Below are 24,419 nucleotides of genomic sequence, written 5' to 3'. Positions count from 1 at the left end.
ATTTTGTAAAACTTGGCTGCAAATAACTTAATCTTGTCTTCTTTAAATGTTAAGAGTCCGTCAATCACCAAGACAGACACCTCTCAAATACTTTATTGCCATCATGCCAGATTTATTTTCTCATTATCAAGTCTGTTTCAGGAAGCATGACTCATAACAGATATAACAATGCATGTGCGAATACAAATAGCTCAGTGGTCAGTATAAAACTGTTATCACCCGTAATCAACTGTTATCAACTGTTATCAATTGTTATCAACTATTATCAATTGTTATCAACTGTTCAAACAGGTTTGATTATTGTCTTACCTTCATGAAACTGGATTGACAAAGCTGTGGCCTATTCTTGTCAGACAGAAATCCACCCGTCGCCTGGTAAAGCCTCTGTTAGCAGCTAAACAAACTGCAGGCCTCCATGGGCATATGACAAATCCCAAAAACTGGAGGAAACTCCCACGACTCCAGTACACCACTACCTGACTGCCTTGCTACCTTAACGGTCCCTGGCAGACAGTGCGTGCACTTTAGTGAGGAGCGCGGGAAGTGTGTGTGTGTGAGTTTGGGATTGAGAATAAATGTAATCCTGTATTAATAAAGAATGAGTGACGGGATGAGCTTATCTCATGGCATGAGAATACCCCATGGTAAGGAGTGTGCTTGTGTGTGTGACGGACAGAATTCATGTGGGGTTGATTACACAATAGCATGCATGGCTAATTTTCATTTCATTTTAACCTATTCACTTTCTTTTGCACGTTTTTGTAAGCAGGACTGATATTTGCTCAACGATACCTCAAAACACTTACACTGACAGAGATTTCACTGGGCCTTCATTCAAATTTAACCAGTATACATTCTAGTTTCAGACTGTTCCTCAGTCCAGAAGTCTGAAAAATAGTCTCCCAGTCTGCAGAAAAAAATTCTTCAGACACCCCTACAATTGCCAAACTGCTACGATCAAGCGTTATATGACGATTACATAACTCAACACATAATCTCTTGTTCTCACACTTATAAACTCTGGTGTTAGCAGTCTGCCTCACATATGCACATATGGTACTGTATGTAGAGTAACTGCAGGATAGTTCCTGGGTTTCCGCACCACTCAGCACTGAGCCACTAAATCCCAGATTACATTCAAATCCAGAGCCTACCTGGAAAATTATAATCTAATTACAGTACAGTTGCCTATACAGTGGGTGCTGTGACTGGATTTTTTAATATCTTCATTAAAAATACTATAACTCTACATTACATTCAAACCATTTATTTATGGCTGACGGTTTTAGTGATGAATTAATTAGCAAATTCCAATTGTTGATACAAAATATGAATGAATTATGATGCATTATTATTGATTATGTATTTAAAATAGTTGAACATTAGACTAACTTTAACTTGCTGCAACATTAATGTCATGTTTGTACATTTTGGCATCAATAATTAACATTCAATAATATTTATTTTTCAAATCCCACTCCTGCATATTTGATGCTAATACTTATTTACTTTCACTTGAGACCAGTTTTAATTAATGCCTTGGACTTGTTACAGAGAATTATTATACTGCGGTGTTACTATTTGAACTTAAGTGTTGCATAAAAGATCTTAGTACCTCTTTTCTCTCTGTATTAAACAAAGACCATGCACAAATTACATTAAACACAAAATGATTAATGCCAGATTAAGCTGTTATCTTTTTCTTTTTTTTATCTGCAGACCCTTGACACGTAGACACAGAAGTTGTGATGGGTAATTTGTTAATTAGCCAGTCACAATTTCTATTGTTTATATCCTAATTTATTTTTATAAAACAAACTTCAGACACAGTTTTATCAAGCAGAAATCTTTTAATTGTCTCTCTCCACAATCACCCAGTGGATTAACAGACAAACCAGGTCACCCAGATAGAGCACGGACAGGTTAAAGGAGGTTAGTATCAGAAAAGTAGATTAATGACTGTCTGTGCACTGGTAAGGTATGAAGCTGTATATTGCTGAATTTCATGCATTATCTATGATGTTAGAGCCAGTGAAATGTGTTTTTCTTTTATCGTCAGAATTTAAGATAAAAAAAACAATACTCTCTTGTTGCAGTTTTTATACTGCATCTTTAAAATCATATACCACATTACAATTGTTAATTATGTTTCTGTCAGTATCACATCATTTTGTGATAAAATGCTAGAAGATCTGGTAGGGGTAATATATTCGTGTTTGATTTATCTTAAAAATGAAAACCACCTCAAAATCTGTTTAAGAATTATTAAAAAATGTGTGGATGCAGATGGATCTCAAATTTCTGCTGTGTAAAAATTATTTTTGAATTTGTAACCCGGTAGGTGAAAACAACTACTGCTGGAAACATGGAGGTAAAGCATTTTCTTTTTGTCTTCTTTCAAGCCCCCTTTCCTGAACATTTCCGTCTGATATTCCTATGCTGAACCATTAAATTCCTCAACGTTTACGTTTAGTGGTCATTTGATTAAACACAAAAAATAATTCAAGAATATTTAATATAAATGCACAGCATCAGCAGAAGTAAAGGGGAGTTTTAAGAGTACATTATACAGGCCTTCAATATCCAGATAAAAAGCCGACCTACATTACGGCTTTTGTGTCAGTTCATAAATCCTATTTCCGTCTTACCAGACATTTTTCTTAATGTATGAAATCACCATGGACCAAAGAGCATACATTTGTTGTGAACCATTATAAATATATCAGTTTACCAACAAAAAAAAGCAAGCAAACAACCAAAATCAAATATTACAGCAAAAATAGATAGAATAGAAAACTTTATTCATCCCGCTCATGGAAATTCACCTGTCACAGCAGCACAGTATCACACAGGGTAGCAAAAATACAATTAAAAATACAAAAACAAATTGTTTTCAAAAAGCTACATATACAGAGTGCAAAATTATTGTGCAGTGGGTTGAAAATATTATTATTATTATTATTATTCATAAGCATATGCAGGGCTGCATGGTGGTGTAGTGGTTAGCACCTTCACCTCACAGCAAGAAGGTTCTGGGTTCGAATCCTGGTTCAACCAGGGCCTTTCTGTGTGGAGTTTGCATGTTCTCCCCGTTTTCTCCGGGTTCTCTAGCTTCCTCCCACAGTCCAAAGACATGCAGAATGGGGTTAGGTTCATTGAAGACTCTAAATTGACCGTAGGTGTGAATGTGAGAGTGAATGGTTGTCCGTCTCTGTATGTGGCCCTGTGATAGGCTGGCGACCTGTCCAGGGTGTACCCCGCCTCACGCCCAATGTTAGCTGGGATTGGCTCCAGCGCCCCCCGCCCCCCCCACCGCGACCCTCAAATGGATAAAGCGGTAGACGATGAATGAATGAATACATATATATGTATTTCGTGGAAATTCACTATACATGGAATGGTACTGAATAAAGAGTATTTAAATTAAATATGGTTATTATGGAGTCTGACAACTGCCGGGATGAAGGACCTGCGTTAGCGTTCCGTCTTGCATTGGGGGTGCAGCAGTCTGTTGCTGAAGGAGCTGCTTAAGGCCCCTACGGTCTCGTGGAGGGGGTCAGAGGGATTGTCCATGATGGATGTCAGCTTGGCGAACATCCTCCTCTCACCCACCTCCTCAATTGTGCCGGTTCTCCTAACCAGCACTATTCAGTCACTTTCTGTCCATCTCAGTGCTTCCACAGCCCCAACAGACCACTGCATAGCAAATTGCAGATGCCACCACAGTGTCGTAGAAAAGTCCTTAACAGCGTCCTGTGCACACCAAAGGACCTCAGTCTCCTCAGGAGATGGAGGAAATAATGTGACGTTTGACACAAGGATCAGAGGCCGACAGATTATCAACTGTCTCGGAAAGTCTCTGAGACTCTGTATGTCAGGTGAGGTGTTGTCGCTAGAGGTCATCCGAGGTTCAACCTTCAACCTCCACCACCCACGACATCCTCCTGCTGCTGCGTCACTAGCCCCGCCCCCCGCCTCGTGCGTGCCCCAGCGTCGCCGGTCAGCTGCACGAGACGCGCGGCATCTCGTGTCAGATGCGAACAAGTGTCAGTGAGCGTCAGTGAGCGTCAGCGACCGCGTCGGTTCTGTCCACGGTCGCCTCGTCGTCGGCGGAGAGCCGGACACCGTCTTCCCCCTGAGACAGCGGTGTCAGTCCGAGGCACGTCCCCGCGCTCCGGGGGAGGGAGCCGGGCGGTTGGCGGCTCTTTGTACCCGCCGCACAGTGAACAGTAAGTAGCTTCAGTGGCCTCTGGAGTTAGCTTGTAGCAACGCGGCTAACTAACTTGTTGAGTTGTCAGACGGTTAGTTGGTTAGTTAGTTGCTGGTGGACCGAGCGGTGCCAACTGGCAGGACAGTCCTCGGTCGGGCCGCTGCCCCGGCTCATGGCGGACGTTAAGCTGACACCCAGCTTCTTTTTGTTCCCCGGACGCGGAGAGTTGTCTCTTGTTCTGTCTGAACCTCGTGATCGGACGTTGGCTGAGCAGCATGTCGGCTCTGGACCCGACCTCTGCATCCAGAGGCTGCTCGGTCAATGTATGGACTCACTCATTCGTCAATAAACCCCCCGATAGATAAACAACTTGCTCCAGTGGCGGAGGCGTCGAATCCTCTTTGACTTCAAGGCCAATGTATCATAGTCTATAACATATAGGTCTTAAATCACACATGTAATACTTGATTCCATTTTTCAATTGAGGGCAACTGAGGACACGAACAGGAAACAATGAATGGGAGCAAGGGGGTGTTACTAGACAATTCCAACCAAACCACTGATGTTGCAAGTACACTGTGTGTCTGGACCACTGGGTCAGGGGGACACCCATCACCCATCACGTCTCCATCTTGACAAAAGGTTCATCACTGTGAAACCATCAGGGGCAACGAGGGCAACAGGTGCGCGAGGTTGCTCTGCCCCTATTAAAGTCTGATCTGTTCAATATTTTAGGATATTATAAATAAAGCCCAAAGGATAAAGTTAATGACACTGGCTGGCAACAACCTTGGTAATAGGGTAATTGTGTTCTGTCAGTTATCCAGGAAAACTAATCTGGTCCATGCGTCTCATTGATGTGAGCATTCTCTACTTTTCTCTTTTTTCTGCAGAATTGTAAATCGAGATTTCACCTCGGGAAATGGCAACAGGGATTTTTTTTTTCCACAAAACTATAGCTGTGTTGAATGATGGAAATTATTGACAGATTGGTCATTCATTATTGAAAACAATTGATAGTTGCAGCCTTAAATAGGACCAAATGACGCTTTTTGAACCAGGATCTTGTTCCCATGAATGCGTGGCTTAACACGTCAGCCGAATGAAATCACACACTCACTCGTTTGGAAGAAGTCCCTCCCCACCATGTTATTGTTCAGACTCTTTCAGCCTCTCTGGCTGTTTATAGGAGGTGTGTGTATTCCACTCATATATTTGTCAGTTCAGGTGTGTATTTTTTGTGCCGTCCTTGTTTTTTCAGAAGCAGGTAAACAAAGTGACAGCCCGTGAGCTATGGTGGAAACTGTCTGCCTGGAGTTGTGCTGTTAGTAGTTGTGAGTCTGGAATGCATGTCGGAACAGATTGCAGAAGCAACCTCTACAGGTTTGGCCAGGTTGTCATTTTTAATCAGGCTTTTCTTAATGCTGACACTGTCACTTTTGCTGCTGCTTGTGTGTGTTGATATTGTATATTTACATATATTACCTGTAAACACAAAGTGCTGGTCAATGCATTGTTAGCAACTTTAGTTCCAAAACAAGTGTCAGACTTCATATATTTGTATCAAAAATGGTTTGGTTTTATGTAAACATGTAGCTGCTGTTGCAGGAGTTTGAGAGAGAGAAGGTATTTAAGTGCCGTTGGAACATTGCAGGCGGTCTGTATTGGAAAATACTGCATTACAGCTGCCCAGCGGTGACAACCAGTGTCTCGGGAGGAATCAAAGCCTTAGCAACATAACATATTCAAGACAGAAACCACAGCCAGAGGCACAGATGAAACTTGTTTAAATACTATAGCTTTATTAAACAGGCCTACACTTCCTCTTTGTTTCAGACTGTGACTGTTGCTGGTTTCTGACTCTCATTGCTGATTCAGGATATGTCCAGCAGCAATAGGGCAGATCAGCTGGCACAATTCCTTGTTGATGTCAAACACAATCATCCACTCCCCACCCCCGTCATTCTCAGAAACAAACTGGCCTTTTAGCAAAGAAAGGAAATCGTTTCTCCAGAGTGTCTTATAATCCAGGCAAACAAAAAAAAGAAGAAGACATTTTTGTATTTTTTTCCCAGAGAGATATGAGTTGGGCTGAGGAGGACTGGACGGTGGGCCTGTCTGGACAGGTCCTGCAAAAGGTGAAGGAGTTGCAGATCCATCAGGAGCGACTGTCCAGAGAGAGCAAGCAGAAACAGCTACAGTTGGACAAAGTCCAAACGAGCCTTGAAAAACAGACTGTTAAGGTACAAACACGTTCGTAATTATGAAAGTGTGAATGTTAGTGAATTTGCTATAGTGCTATTGAGACAAAGGACGTGGTGCTGACATCCAGAGTGGGATTGATCGTAATTGACAGAAATGGAGAAGTTCAGTTTATAAGGTACCTGCTGATCTGGATATAATACTTCAGAGTTGATTCTGATTGAAGACTCTTCATAGTGTGTGGATGTTTGGTACATTTTTAATTTTAAAGTTTGCTTTTTAAATAGTATTCATTATTCAGACTTTACCCAGTCAAGCCAGGTAGTCTGGTTGGTTTTACCTATTAACAGGTTGCATAGTACTGAAGTATAGTGTCACAATACAAAAACCTTACATTACATTCTTCATACAGCACTGTCATTATTTATGACAGTTAGATATTTTTTCTCCATTTTATATCTGTTTAGTAAAAGAAAAAAGGTAATTTTTGATAATAACTCTGAGTTATATTTGATGATGTGTTTAAATCTGCCATACACTGTCATAGTCAGTCGTCTATAGCAGGTTATATTGTTTTTGTATTCCAAACATCTATACCTTCCCCTCTCCACTGTCTCCTGTCCTTACTAGTATGAGGAGGTACGTGGGGAGCTCCAGTCTGTGCAGAGGGAGCTCCAGAGTGTTCGTGACGAGGCCAAGGCAGCAGTGATCAGCAGGGAGCGCCTGGTTCAGGAGCTTCAGACCAAGCAGGCACAAGTATGCTCTTTCGAGGGCCAGCTAGACTCTGCCCGCTCCCTCAACAACAAGCTCACCCAGGAAGTCAAAAGGTCAGAACCAATGGAAATCTTCAGAGACAATGAGCTTCTCTGTCTGGTGTGTTGTTTTGCCCTCCCCCAATTTTTTTTTAAAATTGGCAGTGAAATATGATTTATAAATAAAATCGGAATACTCTTTAAGAGGGAAATTGATGAAATGTCAGAAGTTCAGTGAAAGTAACAGATCAGCATTCTGAATTGGCATCCATAGTATAAAACCGAGATGAGTTTGACCCCCAATGTAAAAGAAATAGTGTGTGTTAAATGGAGGCTGATGTGTCAGAATGATATACAACTATAAAATTGGCCCATTGTCTACTTTTATCATCTTTCCTGATACTTTACCTACTTGTGAGGTACCTCTTTTTAGATGGCACAAAACTGTAATTATTCTCATTGGTTGATAAATGTGAATGGTGCCATGCTAAAACACTGGACCGCTGTTGTTTGTCTCTGTGGCAGGCTGGAGGCTGAGCTTGAGAAGCTACAGAACAGCAGCAGAGCAGCAGATACAACTTTGTTTTCTACTCCATGCTGGAATACGACCTCACCCTGGGAACACAATGGTACAGTCCTGTAACTTTATGACTCATGTGTTTATACTGTCAGATGGGTTTGTCTTTATCTTGTCATTAATTCACTGTATAGTTTATTAAACAGAAAACCATATGACTCCCAAGTAAACAGTTGTTAATAAACTCAGCCTCTCTCCGTTCCCAGCTTTTCACTCTCTGGGGATTGTTGTATTTCTATTTGCTCTCTTGTCAGTGAACCACTTGGGTTGTTCGCTGCTGTCGTTTCCATTCAGCTTTGGTGATCGGGTTTAGGCTGTAAGCTTAATCCACATGCTGTGTTTTTGTCCTGTAGAGAGCAGAAAGGAGGAGGAGAAGCCTTGGCATCGAGATGAAGCACAGAGCACAGCACTTCACATCCGGGCAAGTATCAATATATGCTTATGTTTCGCTGAGTGTAGACCGCTTTAAGTTGTAATCCATTAGTTGTTAGAATTGATTCACTTCACGTAAAAAAGTTAAACAGAATTTCACAATTTGATTGTTCTTTGGTTCTTTCTTCCACTGACTGACTAATTAATTTAAATCAGTGCGTGTCCTGGCTTATTGTTAACTGATCACAGCAGGGGGCTGTCCCAAACAGAGACGCAAACCTAAGCGCACGTCTCCTCAGAATGGGAAAATCCTTGTCACGCACATACCGTTTACAGTTAACTCAAGCAGAGGGAGATTATTGAACTGAAGATTTTGTGTTGTTGGTTTTCAGGCACATCAGCTTGCACCTTATTTAATGACGTAGCAAATATGATCAGTTCCCCTTTTGTTTACTTTACATCATAAAATCTTGTTTTAAGGCAAAAAGAAAGCGTCTGAGTCCTGGATCCATGCTGTTTGTAAATTCAGCTAAAATGTACCCATTTCTCCTCCTCCTCCTTTAAGCAGCGGCTCCAGTTCTCAGACAATTCATTGCCAAGACAACAACACAAGAGCACACCCCACCACCATCTGTCTGACCAATCAGAGTCCTTCTCCACTCCCTCGGCTGCATTTCCGTGGGAACGGGATGACAGCAGGCCAAAAACCAGGAGACCATCCCCGGCCTCTCCCCAGACGCCCAGCACTGATGTCATCAGTCGAGGCCAGCCGGCACCGGGGCTTTATGGGAAGGAGATGGAGCTCAGGACAGAGACAGACAGTGAGTGTGGACGTCACATGGTCACTTTGGTTACATGGCACGAATGTGTTTTGCTCATTTGCAGTTGTATACACACATACATACAGTGCTGACCGAATCTCAAATCAGGATTAAAAAACAAAAATATTATATACAGAATAATTGATTGTAAAAATAGATGTCAATAAAAGCACTGTCATTCCCAAAATATTTTCAGATGGTGTTAACTACAGTCGACGTTGTTGACCAACCTTAGGTCAGTAAGAACATGGTTCCAGAGCCTGGGGGTCACAACAGCAAAGGCTTGAACACTGATGGTCTTCCCTTTTGACTGAGAAATGACCAGTTAGTTCTAGTCAGAATAATTCAGTGTTGACTATCACATATTAGCCAAAGTGTGATTTCAGAAGGCCTGAAATGATAAGGCTGGTGTGATTTATGTATTTTTTCTTATGTCAACAAATCCCTTTAAAATTGTAATTTTTCTTAGAACTTAAACTTCCCTACCTGGCTCGGTTGTGGGTCTCGGTTTGCTATTAAAGATGTAAATCTTTAAGAACTGGTCTCAAATGTTAAGCTTTTTCTACAAAAACTGCTCAGTAATTTCCTTAAACAGCTTGACGGTAGTCTTTAGCTCATGTCTCACAAACAGAAGCAAAGGAGACGAGGCTAAATAAACTACAATGCCGATAATGTTCCGTGCTTGTTAGACGGATCAATTCGCTGTTAGTTTTGGTCATTTTTGAAATAAAATACATAACATGGCTTATCTTTAACCTTTGAAATTGCTCTAATTTTCACATTTATATCAGGACTAATTTATTGACAGATACTGAGCAATTTCACTGGAGTGCAGTTGTTGTGCTCTCAGGCTGAGCAATAAAGATAAAAATAATCATGACATGTGTTTTAGTTCAGTTTTCAGTTCTGGTGAGACTAGTAGGGCAGGTAAAGCAATGTTATCATCCTGAATCTCATGTACTCTGTATAACCTTAACAAAACTTGTTACATAAGAGGCTATGTAGAAATCACTGGCTCAGCTGGAGTCAGCGCTCCTGCTGACTCCAGAGTCGAGCGGCTGTGTGTGTGTGTGTGTGTGTGTGTGTGTGTGTGTGTGTGTGTGTGTGTGTGTGTGTGTGTGTGTGTGTGTGTGTGTGTGTGTGTGTGTGTGTGTGTGTGTGTGTGTGTGTGTGTGTGTGTGTGTGTGTGTGTGTGTGTGTGTGTGTGTGTGTGTGTGTGTGTGTGTGTGTGTGTGTGTGTGTGCGTGTGTGTGTGCGTGTGCGCGCGCGCTCAGAGGAGGATGGGGACAGTTTACTGTGAAACAAAATGCTTCTTTTTGCTGCTGGGACACAGAGGGGGAAGGGCAATGCAGTGTGTACTTTAGTCATTAGTTTTTTTCTGCTGTGTTTTTTATTATGCTCTGCTCTCCTCAAGGCAAGTGGGGATTTTTTTGGTCTTTTCTTTTAATCTGTCAAAACGGGTTTGAAAAAAGGAAAAGAAAGAATCCAGGGTCATTTTTTTCTATTTACACTAGATGGAACATATTTTCAATAATATTTTCAATATTTTGTTAGCAGATTGTTGTTGTTGTTTTTTGGTGTCAGGAAAACGATACAGGGCAACATGTTGGACAGGCAGGAAATTGATCTCGTCCCTGGCTTTGGAAATCAGCAGCCACAGGCAGCATACAGAGTGACAGCAGCTGTGGTGGTCAGTGAGCCAGTCTGTATGGATTGACCTCATATGTGAAACCCAGCTGTGTGCTGCTGCTATGTTGCCAGCTGTGGGTGGTCGGTTGTAAGACATCAAGCAGTTGTTGCTGATGTCAAAAATTTTCTTTTCAAGCATTTCCTCTCCCTTGTTTTCTCACCCTCCACCCACTCAGCCACTTGCCAATACTGATATTAGGGAGTTGAAAAATGATACCAATATATCTAAGATGTATTTATCAAACCACAATAAAAAGAACTGTATTTGAGGCATGATATTTTACACTTAAACCAATAACTTTATCATAAATAACTATAAATGAAAAGAAAACACAAATACAACCAAATATATAAAGCGTGAACCAAGAAAATAAACATTTCTAACTTTGTGTATTATGTAAAATAAGAGTTCATATGGGCAAACAAATAAACGCAGATACCAATATGTCTGTGAAAGACTCTTTTCACCCAATATTATGGCCAACTGATATATCGTCGGGCTCTAATTGTCTTAGTTATGCATTTTTCTGAGACCCCACAATAGCTTATTAACCAGTATGTCTCTGTTTGTCTGGTCCATACACCAGTATCTGTATCAGAAATTCAGAGTCGCTTGGCGTGTTTGGAGGAGGAGCTGTCTGCGAAGGCCCGGTCGTTGAAGTCGATTCAGAACGACTTAATGCAAAGCAACAAGGAGCTCGCCGCCCGAGAGCTCAGCCTGCAGAAAGCTGGCACCGAGCTCAGCCTGGCACGCACACGCATGACCCAGGAGGGTGAACGGGTAAAAACACACTTCTGCTAAATACTGATGCTGCTGGTGGTACTACTACTGAAAACAAATGTTTCATTCCAGGTGTTATTTATTTTCCTGAGGCCTTGCTGTTTTTGGTCACAAAATGGGTGTTGGCCTCATTTGTCAAGACATTTCTCTTTGAGCTTTCGAAAATGCACATTGGGAACGTTTTACTTTTGAGAGAATTTGTTATTATCAGGAACTTGTTAAGCCTTGTTCTGTTCTATGCTGTAAAACAATCCAGCTAGTATTTGTGAAACCTAACTCTTTGGCGACAGTCTACAATGCCAAGGAGAGACTGGGAGAGGATGTGGTTTTCCCATTAATCACCAATTTTGTTTAGTAGCTACACTAAGCTCTAAAATTTTCAAGATTTCCTGATGCCTGTCAAATGCAGAACATTGATCAGCATTACAAGATTCAAAGCAGTACAAGTTAAAATGAAAACAATGAAACATGTGATCCCTCATTTCATGTAGAAATGTGACTTGTACACAGATTGGTAAGTTAAACAACAAACATGGCCATCATTTTTTGCCATTACACATCTACACTTTGGAAAAGTTGCAATATCTTTAGTAGGGTAGGTGCTTCAAGCCCATGGTGGTAGTGAAGATAATGACACATGAAGTTGTGACAGTATTAAAGAGTGTGTTTTGTTTGTGTGACAGGCATCAGGAGCTGAGCAACGGTTGAAGCAGTTGCAAGAGGAGCTGAGGTGTCAGAGGCAAAATACAGAGAGCAGCCGACTGCAGCACCAACAGCGCGCTAAGGATCTGGAGAAACAACATCAGAGGGTAAGATGGGGACAGACGGAGAAACAACCAAAGGAACCAAGGGGAAACTCCTGATTACTTTTTATTTTGATTCCATATTAGTAAAGATACATTTGTCTCATATTACAGTTCAAGACACTGGCTCATTTTGTGTGTGTGTGTGTGTGTGTGTGTGTGTGTGTGTGTGTGTGTGTGTGTGTGTGTGTGTGTGTGTGTGTGTGTGTGTGTGTGTGTGGGGGGGGGGCTTGGCTTAAGGATTTGACAGAGCTTCAGAAGGAGAGGCAGTGTCTGGAGAAGCAGCATCAGCAGGAGGTGAATAAGCTCAACCAGGAGCTCCAGCAGGCCAGGACGCTCCACAATGCCCTGCAGGCCCAGGCTGACAAGGTAAAGGCCTGCACCAAGGTTTTTCACAGAATCACACACATGGCCCAGTCAAACATGCATTTACAAATTGTTTAAATTTTGGTACATATGTCTGCTCTGTTTTTTCAGCTCTTTCCTGTTTCTCTTTCTTGTTTTCTCTGCCACCATCCCCTATCCCTCTCTCCTTCTCCTTGGACTTTTATCAAATTTATCTAGGGTCAATAATAATAACAACATATCTTACTTCTTCTCCCACGCTTGCTTCTTGCCCTTGTTGTTTTCTCTCACTCCCTGTTTCACTCTGTTGCTCTCTGTGTTTGTCTTTTCTTTTTTTTTCCTCTCTCCCCCCCTTGCCTCTCCTCTCCTCTCGGTTTCTCTCCAGTGGAAAGGTTGAGCAGCGAAGGTAATGACAGTGTGACTGCTTTTGACGGTGCAGAACGCTTTGGTTAAGAAAGCATGAAAAAAACAACTCATAACTCATATTACATATAACTCGCTTGTGTGTGAGAAATAGTCAGTTCTCCTCGTGTGAGGCGTAAAGGCATGACTGCGGAATGAGGGTGAAGAGGGATGGAATTTATGTGCAAAGGTGAGTGTTTGAGGCAGGTTGCATTAATGCAGAGAAGAAGGAGTATGTTTGTGGTTGAAGACAGTGTTGTATATTTTCATTTTATTTTAGTTTTTTTTTTCTTTTACTGGAAGGAATGTGGTATTCTTAATCAGCAGATTAATAGCACATTCTCAGCACAATGGTGGAGGCTCACCATGTTTAAAAATAATAACTCCATGACCTTCTTTCCTACACTTTTAAACATGTAAAAATTCATAACAATGACCTTTTCATAACCCACATTTACCCACAACGTCCCATAAAACCGTACTGTAAGCCCTTTGTAAACCACACAGATGTTATCTTGTTATATCTGATAAGGCGACACATAATAGAGGCACAGTTTGGGTTGAATCTAATGACGTGGAGCTTCTGATAGAACACATTTCATGCAAAGTGTATTTACACTTACTTTAATGGAATGAGTGTTTTACTCTATGCCGTGGAAAACAGTTTCAGTCACGAGTAACTCGTAGAAGCTCAATAATTCTTAAGATTCTCTTTTAAATATTCAAAGTAAATAGACTAATAGAAGCATTGTCAACAGTAAATCATTACAGCCCTGAAGAAATATTGGCAGAAATCCACAAATTTAAAAAAAACAGCTGAATTGTTGAGTTGTTGCAGAAAATAAGTTTAAAGTCCCTGCTTATTCTCTCAATGATAAAGAATTACTTCCTGAGGAAATTAGTAAGTTACACTATTTATGACACTATTTATGTTAATTTCCAAAATTGATTATTCAGATTTTTGTAAATTGTCACAATGAGCTTTGTTTAATATCTTGTTCCCTGTTTAATAAACTAATCTCTATACTGTTTGTTCTTCAAAAACACGGACGTGAAGGAACCAAGACTGTAACAACTCGTTTGTTAGATTTGTAAATATAATGTGAGAACTAAACCTACCTGCACACTGCTCATGAGATAATGTGCAGAATCGTATATCAGCACTGGTGGGAAGCCGATCAGCTTGTTAAGTCTTCATTAGTTTCCCCAGAGAGGAAGATCATACATTAGACACAGCTAATGCTCGCTATTGATCACTGCTCTCCTGCTTCCCGTTCCCTTTGATGATCCTGATTCCTACTGTACGCCTACAACAACAGCCATTTAGTCTTGATTTCTTCTTTATTGTTTTTACCCCCTAAATGGATCTTTTTTTCTCACATCCTTTCACCCCAGATGTCTTTGATTTCGTTTTCAATGTTTTTTTCTAGCAGCTGCTGAGTCATTATTTCCTCTATCAGCTGTCTCTACAGAAACAAGCGCTGGACAAAGAGTTGGACACGCTGAAAGAGAAACTGAAGTGGACGGAGGGACAGCTGAAGGAGAGCCAGAAGAAAGAAGCACAGACACAAGCCAGACTAACGGTATTACACACACACACACACACACACACACACACACACACACACACACACACACACACACACACACACACACACACACACACACACACACACACACACACACACACACACACACACACACACACACACACCCTAGTGATGGTCCTTTCTGCATACGTCAATTATTCATTAGCTGAGCTGTGGGTTTATAATGAACTCTGTAAATTTTTAAAATCATCTGTGTCATATGTCAGTCTAAGATTTTGACAATGAGTGTATTATAAATTAAATTGTGGCTTCTTGGATCATCCAGCTGCATTGTCATGTTTTATTTACAGTGTAGCATTAGAGAAAAATTACAGGAAGCTAAATTGACTAGATGCCTGATATTAGTTTTTCAACTGCTTCCTCAACCAGTCACTTTGGCAAGAAATGAACCTTCTTATTCGACTGAGCTTTAAACCTTAAAATACAGAATCTGGATGCGAACTGCTGAGCTTTCATATTAGAAATGTTAACGTCTTTATACACATACTATATATAAATCTGCAATAATGCTGCCTTTATCTGTGGCTTGTTTGTCTGTGGGTTGTTGCTGTTGTGACACTACACTCTATATGTACTGCAGTTCTTAACACATTCTTAAATCATCACTTGTTATCAGGACATCCTGACTGAGTCCTGAGACCTAGAAAAATCGGTCTACTTTTCTTGCTTGGTTATTATGTCTTATCTGGAATAAACACTTTTTAATGATTTAGATGCTTTGAAGTCAAAATACAAATATACTATTTCTAGATAACAATCACTTTTTTGTACAACATTTATGAGGCCATTGTATAGTGATACATTTCAGCTGAGAATTACCACTCCGACCTGTACAACTTTTAAATGAATTCAGTCCTTGTGATGGAAAATGTTATTGTTCTTAATCCCCCTTTCTCTCTCACTCATTAGGAGGCGATGCGCGAGGCAGAGGGTGCGGCAGTGAGTCTGGAGCAGAGTAGGAAGAGAGAGCGAGGTCTAGAGGAAGAGGGGAGGAGACTGGCCGAGGAGCGAGCCGACGCCCTGTGTCTCCTCAAAGAACTTCAGGGTGAGAACAGAGGACAAATCCACCAGTCATGAGATGTATACTCAAGATAATCTTAATAATTTGATGTTATCAATCTTGACACCTTGTAGAGAGATTTTATCAGTGTCGCTTGGAAGACACAACAGCAGGTCAAACAAATTTTGTCACAGGCTTGAACCAGTGATCTCAGGTGGACTGTTGATTTATTTATAATTCAGTAAACAAAAAAAGACAGACATTCATTATTTATGTGGATAGGTTCTAATGATTAAGTGCTTGACATTCATTGACAGAACGTTCTGTATGAATTCTCCTTTCATGCATCAGTCTCTTACCACAGTGCTGCCCCCTGCTGGTCAGTTATTCATCATACCTTTTTCAATATACAATAAACAAATCCAGTAATAATAATAATTTATATAGCGTCTTTTAAGGGGACACAAGGCTGCTCTACTGAGTTAGGAAAACTAAGAAATAAAACAATCCAAGAGCAGAGAATAATGGTAGAAATGCGAGCAGGGTATGATGAATGTAATGGTAAAAAAGATACATTTTTATCCAGGCTAATATTTCTCAGTTCACGTCTCTGTTTAAGAATCCCTTTTTATTCCGCTCTTTGTTTTTCTTTTCTTTTCACTCCAGAGCAAAAAGCTGCACCAGAACCTTTACAAACTGTGCAATTTTGTCCCGTTGGACAGAGTTTCTCCCCTCAGCCTTCATACGCTCTTCATTCTCGACCGTCAAGTTACACTAAGAGGCCCGCCACCACTACCCGAGCCGAACAGAGGAAGGAAGAGGAGTACGTGGACGAGAAAAGGGTAGAGATTACAGCATCTTACCCTCCTGACAGAGAGCCAGGAGAAGGCATCGACTCTGAACACATCACTGACCTCACAGACTCTGAGAGTTTACAAAGGGAAGGACACAGAAGGAACAAGGAAGATAACCTGGGTATAAATGAGGCGATAGAGTGTGACAGCTCTGGAACAAAGAAGCACTCAGCATTTAATAATGTTCTCTCTAGTTTCTCTCACTCCACTGCTGGTATGCCCACCATCACCAGTTTGACGCCTCCTGCCGAAAAGACACCTCCTGTCAAGCCAGAGCAGGTCAAGGCCTATGAAGAACTCCAGAGGGAGAATGCCATGTTGCGTTCAGAGATGAATGATGTACGTGAAGAACTCCAGAAACGGCTGGAAGACCTGGAAGCCCAACGACGAGCCGAGGCAGAAGCCAGAACTCGGCTCAAACAGCTCAGCCGCAAACATGCCAGTCAGACTGTGGAGAAGGAGGAGCAGGAAAAGGAATGGAGGGCACAGCTGGATAGTGAGAGGTCTGAGATGGAAAGGTTGAGGAAGACCATGGCTGCTTTGGAGACAGAGATGAAGATCAGAAAGGAGGAAAGACAAAAGACAGAGAGAGAGGAGGAGGAGGAGGTGGATAACAAAGCGCTAGAAGACAGAGAGAGTGAATTGATTGAACTTAATATCCAGCTAAAGAAGCAGCTAGCAGGTGTGAAAGCCCAGTTGGCATTAGAACAAGAGGAGAGGAACCAAATAACAAACACAGAAAAAGATGTGAAAAAAGAGTTGAGCACAAAACTGGCAGAACTTAAAGCTGAATTGGAGGGACTGAAGCGCAACAGAAAAGAAGAGGAGAAAAGAGGAGAGGAGAAACTCTCAGTTGCCAACAGCCCCTTGACGTACCTCACTCTACATGATGATGAGCTCAACTCCAACATTGTTCACTGTGAAAACAAACTCCTTCCTTCTCCAGAGCAGCACCTCCTCTTCTGCCAGTCCACCAACCAACTCAACAGGCTTGTATCTCAGGGAACAGCAGATCTAATTCAAGAAGAACAAACCGTGAAAGTTCCAGAATGCTCACCTCTGTCAGATAAGCGGCAAACGGGTCCATTGGCCTCTGACCTGGAGGACGACAGACAAAACAATCAGGGAGGGTCTCTGTCAGACCAGAGAGAGGAACCTTCTCAACCCCAGACATGTGAATCTGCTCCCGCAGATTTGTCAAAAGAGGTGACGCGCCTGCAGAAGGAGAAAGCAAAGGAAACAGAACGTGCCGACCAGAACCAGATTAAACTAGAGGCCCTGCAGAGCCAGGTAAATAAAGGTTACATGTATTAAGATTGTCCAGCCTCACAAAAACAATTTATATCTATACGATACAAAGGAAAATATTCCCAAAATATAAGAAGGGAGTTTGATGGATAGAAGGATGATTTTGGACGGTGTTGTGATGCAGAAGAATAATAAAAATTTTGCTCACATTACATGGATATAACTGATTAAAAGGAATTCATTCCTCTTTATGAAAGAGGTCACGGCCTCTCGAGGCGTCTATAAAGTAAGGTTTTGATGTCCCACAAAGGAATTCTGTATTACAGACTGCTTCAGTTAAAATATAGTCATGTATAGCATTGACTAAAGACGACAAGGACGAGGACAAGGCCAAATTACTTATTTTTCAAAAAAAAGAGCTGATGGAACAATGTTGTATTGTATGAATGTATTCAGAATTTTTTCCAGTGGGCGTTGATTCTTAGACAGATTTTCATATTGATAGATGAAAGCAAATTTTAGTATTAGTATTGACTCAATTAAGAAAGTATGTTAAATAAGAAGTGCTATGTGCTGTGTAGCTGCTCTTAAAACACATTGGATTACAAGGGGTAGTGTTTCAAAATCAGTTTTTCTCTCTCTCCCACGATTATTTAAGGTGACGTGTCAGACCCAGCAGCTGACCATGGCCTTTGACAAGCAGAGTCAACACATCTCAGGCCTTCTAGCTGAGCTACAGGAGAAGGAGAGTGCCCTCCTCAGCCAGGGAGAAGAACTGCAGCAATGCAAACAAGAGCTGGATGCTTTCATAGCCGAAAAAGAGGTCAAAGGGGTGGGGGGTGAAGCTCGAAGAGAAGAAAGGCGAAATGAGAAGTCGGAGGACACCATAGAGCTACAATCCAATGAGGAAAAGGACAGCGTGGTCACCGTCCACACTACGAGTTCACTGGCAGACGCGGGCTCTACTGCACAGCGAGAGGAAGGTCAAACTAAGACCGCTGCCGAAACACCAACACTCGTTAGCAGTGAAGAGGACGATGAAGCACTATTGTTCGGGGAACGTCCAGGCTCTGTGGACTCTCAGACTGAGAGCAGCCATGAGTGCATCTTGAGTGAGTGTAGTCAAGATGGAGCAACTGCAGATGTGGTTGCAGAATTGCTCGTTCTGCGTCAGGAGAATCAGCTGCTGAAACAAAGAATAAAGGCCTTGACTGTCTCCGACACCAACAGCCTGGCATTACAGACTGACCGTAAAAACCGAGAAGACAAGCAAAGTCAAAACCCAGGAAATGCTGTTCTGTTGTGCTTGACAGAGCACAGGCCAGTTAGTGTGCAGAGTAACATCACCACTGAGGGACAGGAGTCACTACTGCAGAATGAGAGGAGGAGGGGAGATGAAGGAGGAGATCTTAAAAGGGAAGATAAAGGTACAACAGGGGTTGAAGAAGAAGAGATGGAGGAATTGTCTCCTCTTCAGATCAACCACCTTGAGCAACAGGTAGTCTTTTTATCACAGCAATGATGTGACATGTCTAACTAGAGAACAGCAACAGAAATATGTTTCTAAGTTAGACACAGTCATGAAGACAGGATGATTAATTATTAATCCTGTTTCTATACGTGGAAATGTTTCAGAACATTGAAGTGTTTTAACTTATCAGAATCACTGTGTTAAGATTGACTTGTTCACTACTCTAGTTTATCAGGAATGTCTGTCTCGTCCTTTCCATCCCGTCCAGGTGGTGGCGCTGCAGATGAAGCTACGGGCTCTCTCTGAGGAAACCCAGCAGCAGACCGAGGAGCTCGCTCTGTGGAGACTGGCCTCCCAACCAGCTCCAACGTTTGACCAATTCCAAAACCAGGACCAGAGCTCTGCTGCTGGTTTGACTGATGAGACGACCCACATCCCACCGGGGACCGAGAGCCGGGCTCCGAGTCAGGAGAGCCCCAGTAACGTGGCCGTCATCAGAGAGGATGAGCTATTCCTCTCCTGTTCCTCTAACAAGCTGCAGGGCCGCATGTTGTTCTCCAGGTAACACTCTCATGCCATAGCCGGAGAAGAAAATGATTCTGTATATTTGTACTGTTTTTATATATGTATTGTGTGTTGTCTTTTTGGTTGTATGCTTGGAGTACATTTTTTTTTCTTGTTTTACGCCAAGACTGCAGCACAACAACCTTCCTGAAACAAAGAGTTTCCATTCCTCCAAAAAGATGGCAACACTTCAGGAATACAACCAGAACGCTGCCAAGATTGACGAGGTAATTTGGTTTTTAAAAATCAGCACTTGCTTACAGACCAGATGTCTTTGACTCCATGTCAAGTTTTCTTAGAATGTTTTACTAGAGTTACATGAATGAAGTCCATTTAAAAGGAGTGTGGACAGAATTGTTTTTCCAGCGACACCTGATTTTACAAGGCTGTAATTTCCAAATAATTTCCCTGGATGTTTCTGTGAAAGAGCTCTGTAATGTGCAAATTGTACGGAAAATAAAAGAAAAAAGATGGGGTTAAAACTAAATTAATTGGGAGTGTAACCCAACGAGTCCTTTAGTCAGTGCAGAGAAGACGAAATGCAAACTCTGTCCACAGGGAAGCATGTAGCATATATTGACAATTAACTTTCCAATAGTTATTATTAACCATGACTGAATATATATTCGGGTTTACACAAAGCTGATAAGCCTACAATTTGTACCAAATTGCATAGTTCTTATTATTTCCAGGAAACTTACAAGAAAATGTGGACCTGTTAAGTAATCTACATTGAGATTGAAAAGCTACAGTTTTTAGTTTTGACTTATCTGTCCACATGTGGCTGTTAGGCCCCCAATTGCTGTGTTTTGTGTCTTGCTGTAGGAATCTGAAAAAGAAAACCAGAAGATAAACCTAATACAGCGGTCGGATACCTGTCCACCCCAACACAAAGAGAACAGAGACACTGAACTCATCCACAAGTCATTGGAGAAAACGGGTCAACGCGTTACCAAAGGACCAAATGAGACCAAAACCACAGAGTGTCACACGGGGAACCCTGTGGCCAATCCAAACGCTTCCAGAACAACCAGTGAAATGAACACTAGCAGTGATTCGTCAGAGAAAGCCATCAGGACAGAAATGACAAGTGTCAGCAGTCAGACGGAGGAGAGCTTGTATCCTCACGCTGCTCAAACAGCATCTGAGCTCCACTGTGCTTACACACAGACTGAGGAGGAGGAGGAGGAAGAAGAGGAAGTAGATTCACCTCCGATCTCCCCCATCCCATCATCTTTGGGGGCAGAGTCAGGAGTCAAGATGTTGTTTTCAGGTTCCTTCCCCATCCCATCTGACCCAGCCCGTCTGGCTGAAAGAATCCGCCGCAACAGGACGCAGCTGTCTGCCGCCTTTGACGACACCGAGTATGAACCGTACGGACTGCCAGAAGTCGTCATGAAAGGTAACTTTATTAGCTCATAAAAAAACAAACATCAGGCTTGAGTAATTTTAGGTGTGTATAAAGTTGCGTAACTGCATAATTGGTACAAACCCTTTTCACGTTGGTGGTTCTGTGTTCCCTGACATTTTGAGTTAAAAGACTTCCGCTGTTTGCTGACTAGGCTTAAAGGGGAAATAAACAATTTATGTGTCATGTTTTTTCCTTTAAGTGTCCTCACACATGTTGGAGGTAGATATTTCAGTACCTGTTCGTTCGTTTGCATCACTATGCAATTACATCACCAATGGGTAGCGGGGGTTCAATGTATGCGTCAAACAGCAGCTCTGTATCTACAGCATTGAATCAAACGCAGAAGTATTCGTTGGCCTTCGGTGGTCCTGCCCTGTTTTCTCTCTGCATCTCCTATTTATTTTTCATTTTTTTATGCTCTCTTATTCATCCGCTGGTCCCAAATCCTCTCACTCATTTCTCCGTCTTTCCATCCTGCAGGTTTTGCCGACATCCCCAGTGGCCCCTCATGTCCCTACATTGTGAGAAGAGGTTTGTTGGGGACATCTGTCCTACCTGTCCCTCAGAAAGACCTGGGACAGGAAGAGGAGACCGATTGAAGCACAGCTACAGGTAACCTCCAGACAAAGGCCCTAACCAACACTGTGTCAGTTTGGACTCAATCCAAGACTCAAGGGGAAGTTTATACTTTCATGTCGGTTGTCTACAGATGGAAGTGAACTGATCACTAATCACCTCAGTGATGGACGACAGCAGCGCTGCAAAAACATTCACCAGCAACATGAAGCACTTCAGTCCTTTAAACCAATGCAGGACCAGTTTAAAAACAAAACAAAAGATGCATTCAACCATGGACTTGAAGTTAAGTGTTTGCAGGTAACAGTGGCTGAACAAACACTTCTGCTGAGGATCTAAAATGTCTTAATTTATCCTGTGATTGCTGCGTCATGTTGCAGTGACTTCACACCCACCTGTGTACTGAGGTGCAGAGGCGGTAATACGGTGAAGTTTGTTGACGTAAACCACTAAAACAAAGGGACTGTTTAGTTTGAAGTAACTCAGATGAAGCACGTGGGTCCGGCCACGGCCCACTTTGAATGAACCGGTGCCCAGCTGATGCTTTTCTAAAAAAAAAGAAAAGAAACACTTGTCAAGATAAGTTTGACTTGTTTTCCAAAAGGGTGAAGCCAAGAAAGCCTCTTGTGAAAATGTCATATATATATATATATAGTTTTTTTTCTTTTAAATTCATGAGGTGGCTTATTTATGGACACTTGAATGTGTTTTAGTAGAGGACGGGTGTTTACAAAACTTGTGTTAAACCGTAGAGAAAATGTGTGTGTGACATTAGTTGTGAATAAAACGTGTGTCCTCTTGACGCGTGTGCCCGCGCGTGTGTGTGAGAGGACTGAATACATGTCTATGACTCAGTCTAACTCGTATTGGTTTCCGCTCCATGTATGGTGATGAACTCTGCTCCCTCTCCTCCCTCTGCTGCTCTGCTTCTCCTACTTACACTAATGAGCCTCATTAGTCAGTAACTCTGTGATGAACTAAACATATATTTAATCCATTAGCAGAGCACACAGGAGGGAATCAGCTGCTTTTATCATATTTAATTTATTTGTTTTGATGGCTTTTGTTTCTTGCACATTTGTTACTGTGCCATAGACATGAGCAGCCCACGTGTCTATACTTCAGGTTGTGTAGATGAGTTTTGGAGTTCATGTACAGTTTGCATTATACCAGAGGATAATCACCACTTTGTTCGCTTGCAAGGTTTAGTGAAAGGATAGGTTCACATTATTCAAGTTCTAGTCCTAAAACTGAACTCGCGTGCCCACAGGGACATTGAAATGGGCCACTGGTCCTTTTTGCTCTCCTGGCTGCAGAGATCTGCTTCTAAAGCAGATTCCATGGAAAAGATGGCCGACAAAATCCACAAATACATTCTAAAGTTTGAAAAAAGCTACTCAGAAACTTCAGTTGTCTGATTTAAGGCCTGGTCACATCGTACAGCACCTAAATATTAAGTCAGGAAGTTTGGTGACAATCCTGTCGTGGCCAGTTGGACATGGTTCCTGATAGTCAGTCACAACAGCTCCTGGAGAATAGATCTATCTTCCCCTCTACTGCTCTGTTTAGTTATTGAGGACATTTTGCTCACCATTGTACACCATTTTGTCCTATGAAATTATTAAGGAAGATGGAAGATGAAGCTTTCCGAGCTCAGCTCGGCAATGACAGGACGGTGACTTGACATTGTTTGTTCGAAAGACACATTTGTCTCATTAACTGTCTGCAAACTTTAGTGCAGCAGTTTATACTCTGACAGAGACAGTTAAATAAAAAGTGAACGGTGCAACACAGCTAGTATAAGCCACAATGGCTTCCTCCATCTTGGAATTTGCAGGTCAAAGTTTGAAAATGCAAGACTGAAATGTTTGCACAGATTTACTTCGCTCTCCCGAGATGATTCAATCAATCACAGGGATTCTGTTGAAATGAAGTGAAATTATTGCAAAAAAAATCCTTGTTTACATTTTTGTGACGAGGCCTGCGTGTGGACATCCTAAATAATCCATCAGCCCAAAATAAGTCTTTGGAGTACAAAATGTGTTCTTTATTTCCCCCTGGACAGTGTTTATGTGAGCTCTGGTGGAGGGATAGTATCAAAAAGACAAACGCTGGATTTTGGACGAGGGCACCGTTAATACTATCATTTATTCTTTTAATACACATATTAGCATGTTGATGTTGTTTCAAGGAGAACTTGCAATTGAACCTGTCCTTTAAAACCCTGCCGTGCTGCCTTCAGTGTCACTTGAGATCATTTAAGCCGAAGGTATGTCGACACATTAGTGTTAAAAATGTGGATTGATTTAGTCTCCATTTTGTGTTGAGGTAGAGTTGTTCTTTCCCGTTCTTGGCTTGTTAACCCAGTTCAGAACAGAGTGGATACCATCGCTGTTAATCTGCCATGTTGACACCATCACACACACACACACACACACACACACACACATACACACACACACACACACACACACACTCCCCCTGCCTGTCAGCTGCCTTCATATCTCTGGGATCTGTAGTGCTGTTTGGAGGTGGGACTGTCGGACTCTGAGCAGGGAATTTCACTGTGTATCTCGTTGCCTTGTTTTGGACACTTTCGTGTGAATGTATTCATGTTGTGTTTTTTGACTAGAATAAAAGGCTTGCTCTGTACTCTCGTCTCTCTTTTGGATTCATTTATCTTTGAGTGCCTTCGAGGCTGAGAAGTAGGACTGTGTTCTATCTTGGTGAA

General features: G+C 41.9%; 1 protein-coding gene across 3 annotated transcripts; it reads left to right on the top strand.

Annotated features, from left to right (window-relative positions):
* Positions 1–3,954: 3,954 nt before the first annotated feature.
* On the top strand, positions 3,955–24,340 carry si:dkeyp-115e12.6 (centromere protein F). 3 transcript variants are annotated; one of them, XM_047334416.1, is made up of 18 exons: positions 3,955–4,229; positions 6,286–6,453; positions 7,043–7,239; positions 7,690–7,793; positions 8,095–8,162; positions 8,679–8,934; positions 11,211–11,404; positions 12,088–12,213; positions 12,448–12,576; positions 14,415–14,537; positions 15,474–15,609; positions 16,231–17,708; positions 18,325–19,164; positions 19,406–19,698; positions 19,829–19,928; positions 20,527–21,103; positions 21,593–21,724; positions 21,822–24,340. In XM_047334416.1, exons 2-17 carry the CDS (start codon positions 6,292–6,294, stop codon positions 21,709–21,711), a joined length of 4,902 nt encoding a protein of 1,633 aa, XP_047190372.1. In that variant the 5' UTR covers positions 3,955–4,229; positions 6,286–6,291; the 3' UTR covers positions 21,712–21,724; positions 21,822–24,340. The 3 variants fall into 3 exon arrangements, with proteins under 3 accessions (XP_047190372.1, XP_047190373.1, XP_047190371.1); XM_047334417.1 differs by having other exon boundaries at positions 8,682–8,934; positions 21,593–24,340; XM_047334415.1 differs by having other exon boundaries at positions 21,593–24,340.
* The last annotated feature ends 79 nt before the right edge of the window (positions 24,341–24,419 follow it).

The sequence above is a fragment of the Scophthalmus maximus genome, chromosome 9 (assembly GCF_022379125.1).
Source record: "Scophthalmus maximus strain ysfricsl-2021 chromosome 9, ASM2237912v1, whole genome shotgun sequence".
Taxonomy (NCBI): domain Eukaryota; kingdom Metazoa; phylum Chordata; class Actinopteri; order Pleuronectiformes; family Scophthalmidae; genus Scophthalmus; species Scophthalmus maximus.
The sequence above is the reverse complement of the archived record's forward strand: the minus strand, read 5'-3'. Positions and strand labels throughout refer to the sequence as shown.

What these genes read in the sequence shown, in the direction of transcription:
- si:dkeyp-115e12.6 (XM_047334416.1), top strand. Translation starts at nt 6,292, where the DNA reads ATGAGTTGGGCTGAGGAGGACTGGACGGTGGGCCTGTCTGGACAGGTC. An exon ending in TGGAGAAACAACATCAGAGG is followed by an intron (nt 12,214 to 12,447) that starts GTAAGATGGGGA and finishes GCTTGGCTTAAG; the next exon opens with GATTTGACAGAGCTTCAGAA. An exon ending in GCCAGAAGTCGTCATGAAAG is followed by an intron (nt 21,104 to 21,592) that starts GTAACTTTATTA and finishes TCCATCCTGCAG; the next exon opens with GTTTTGCCGACATCCCCAGT.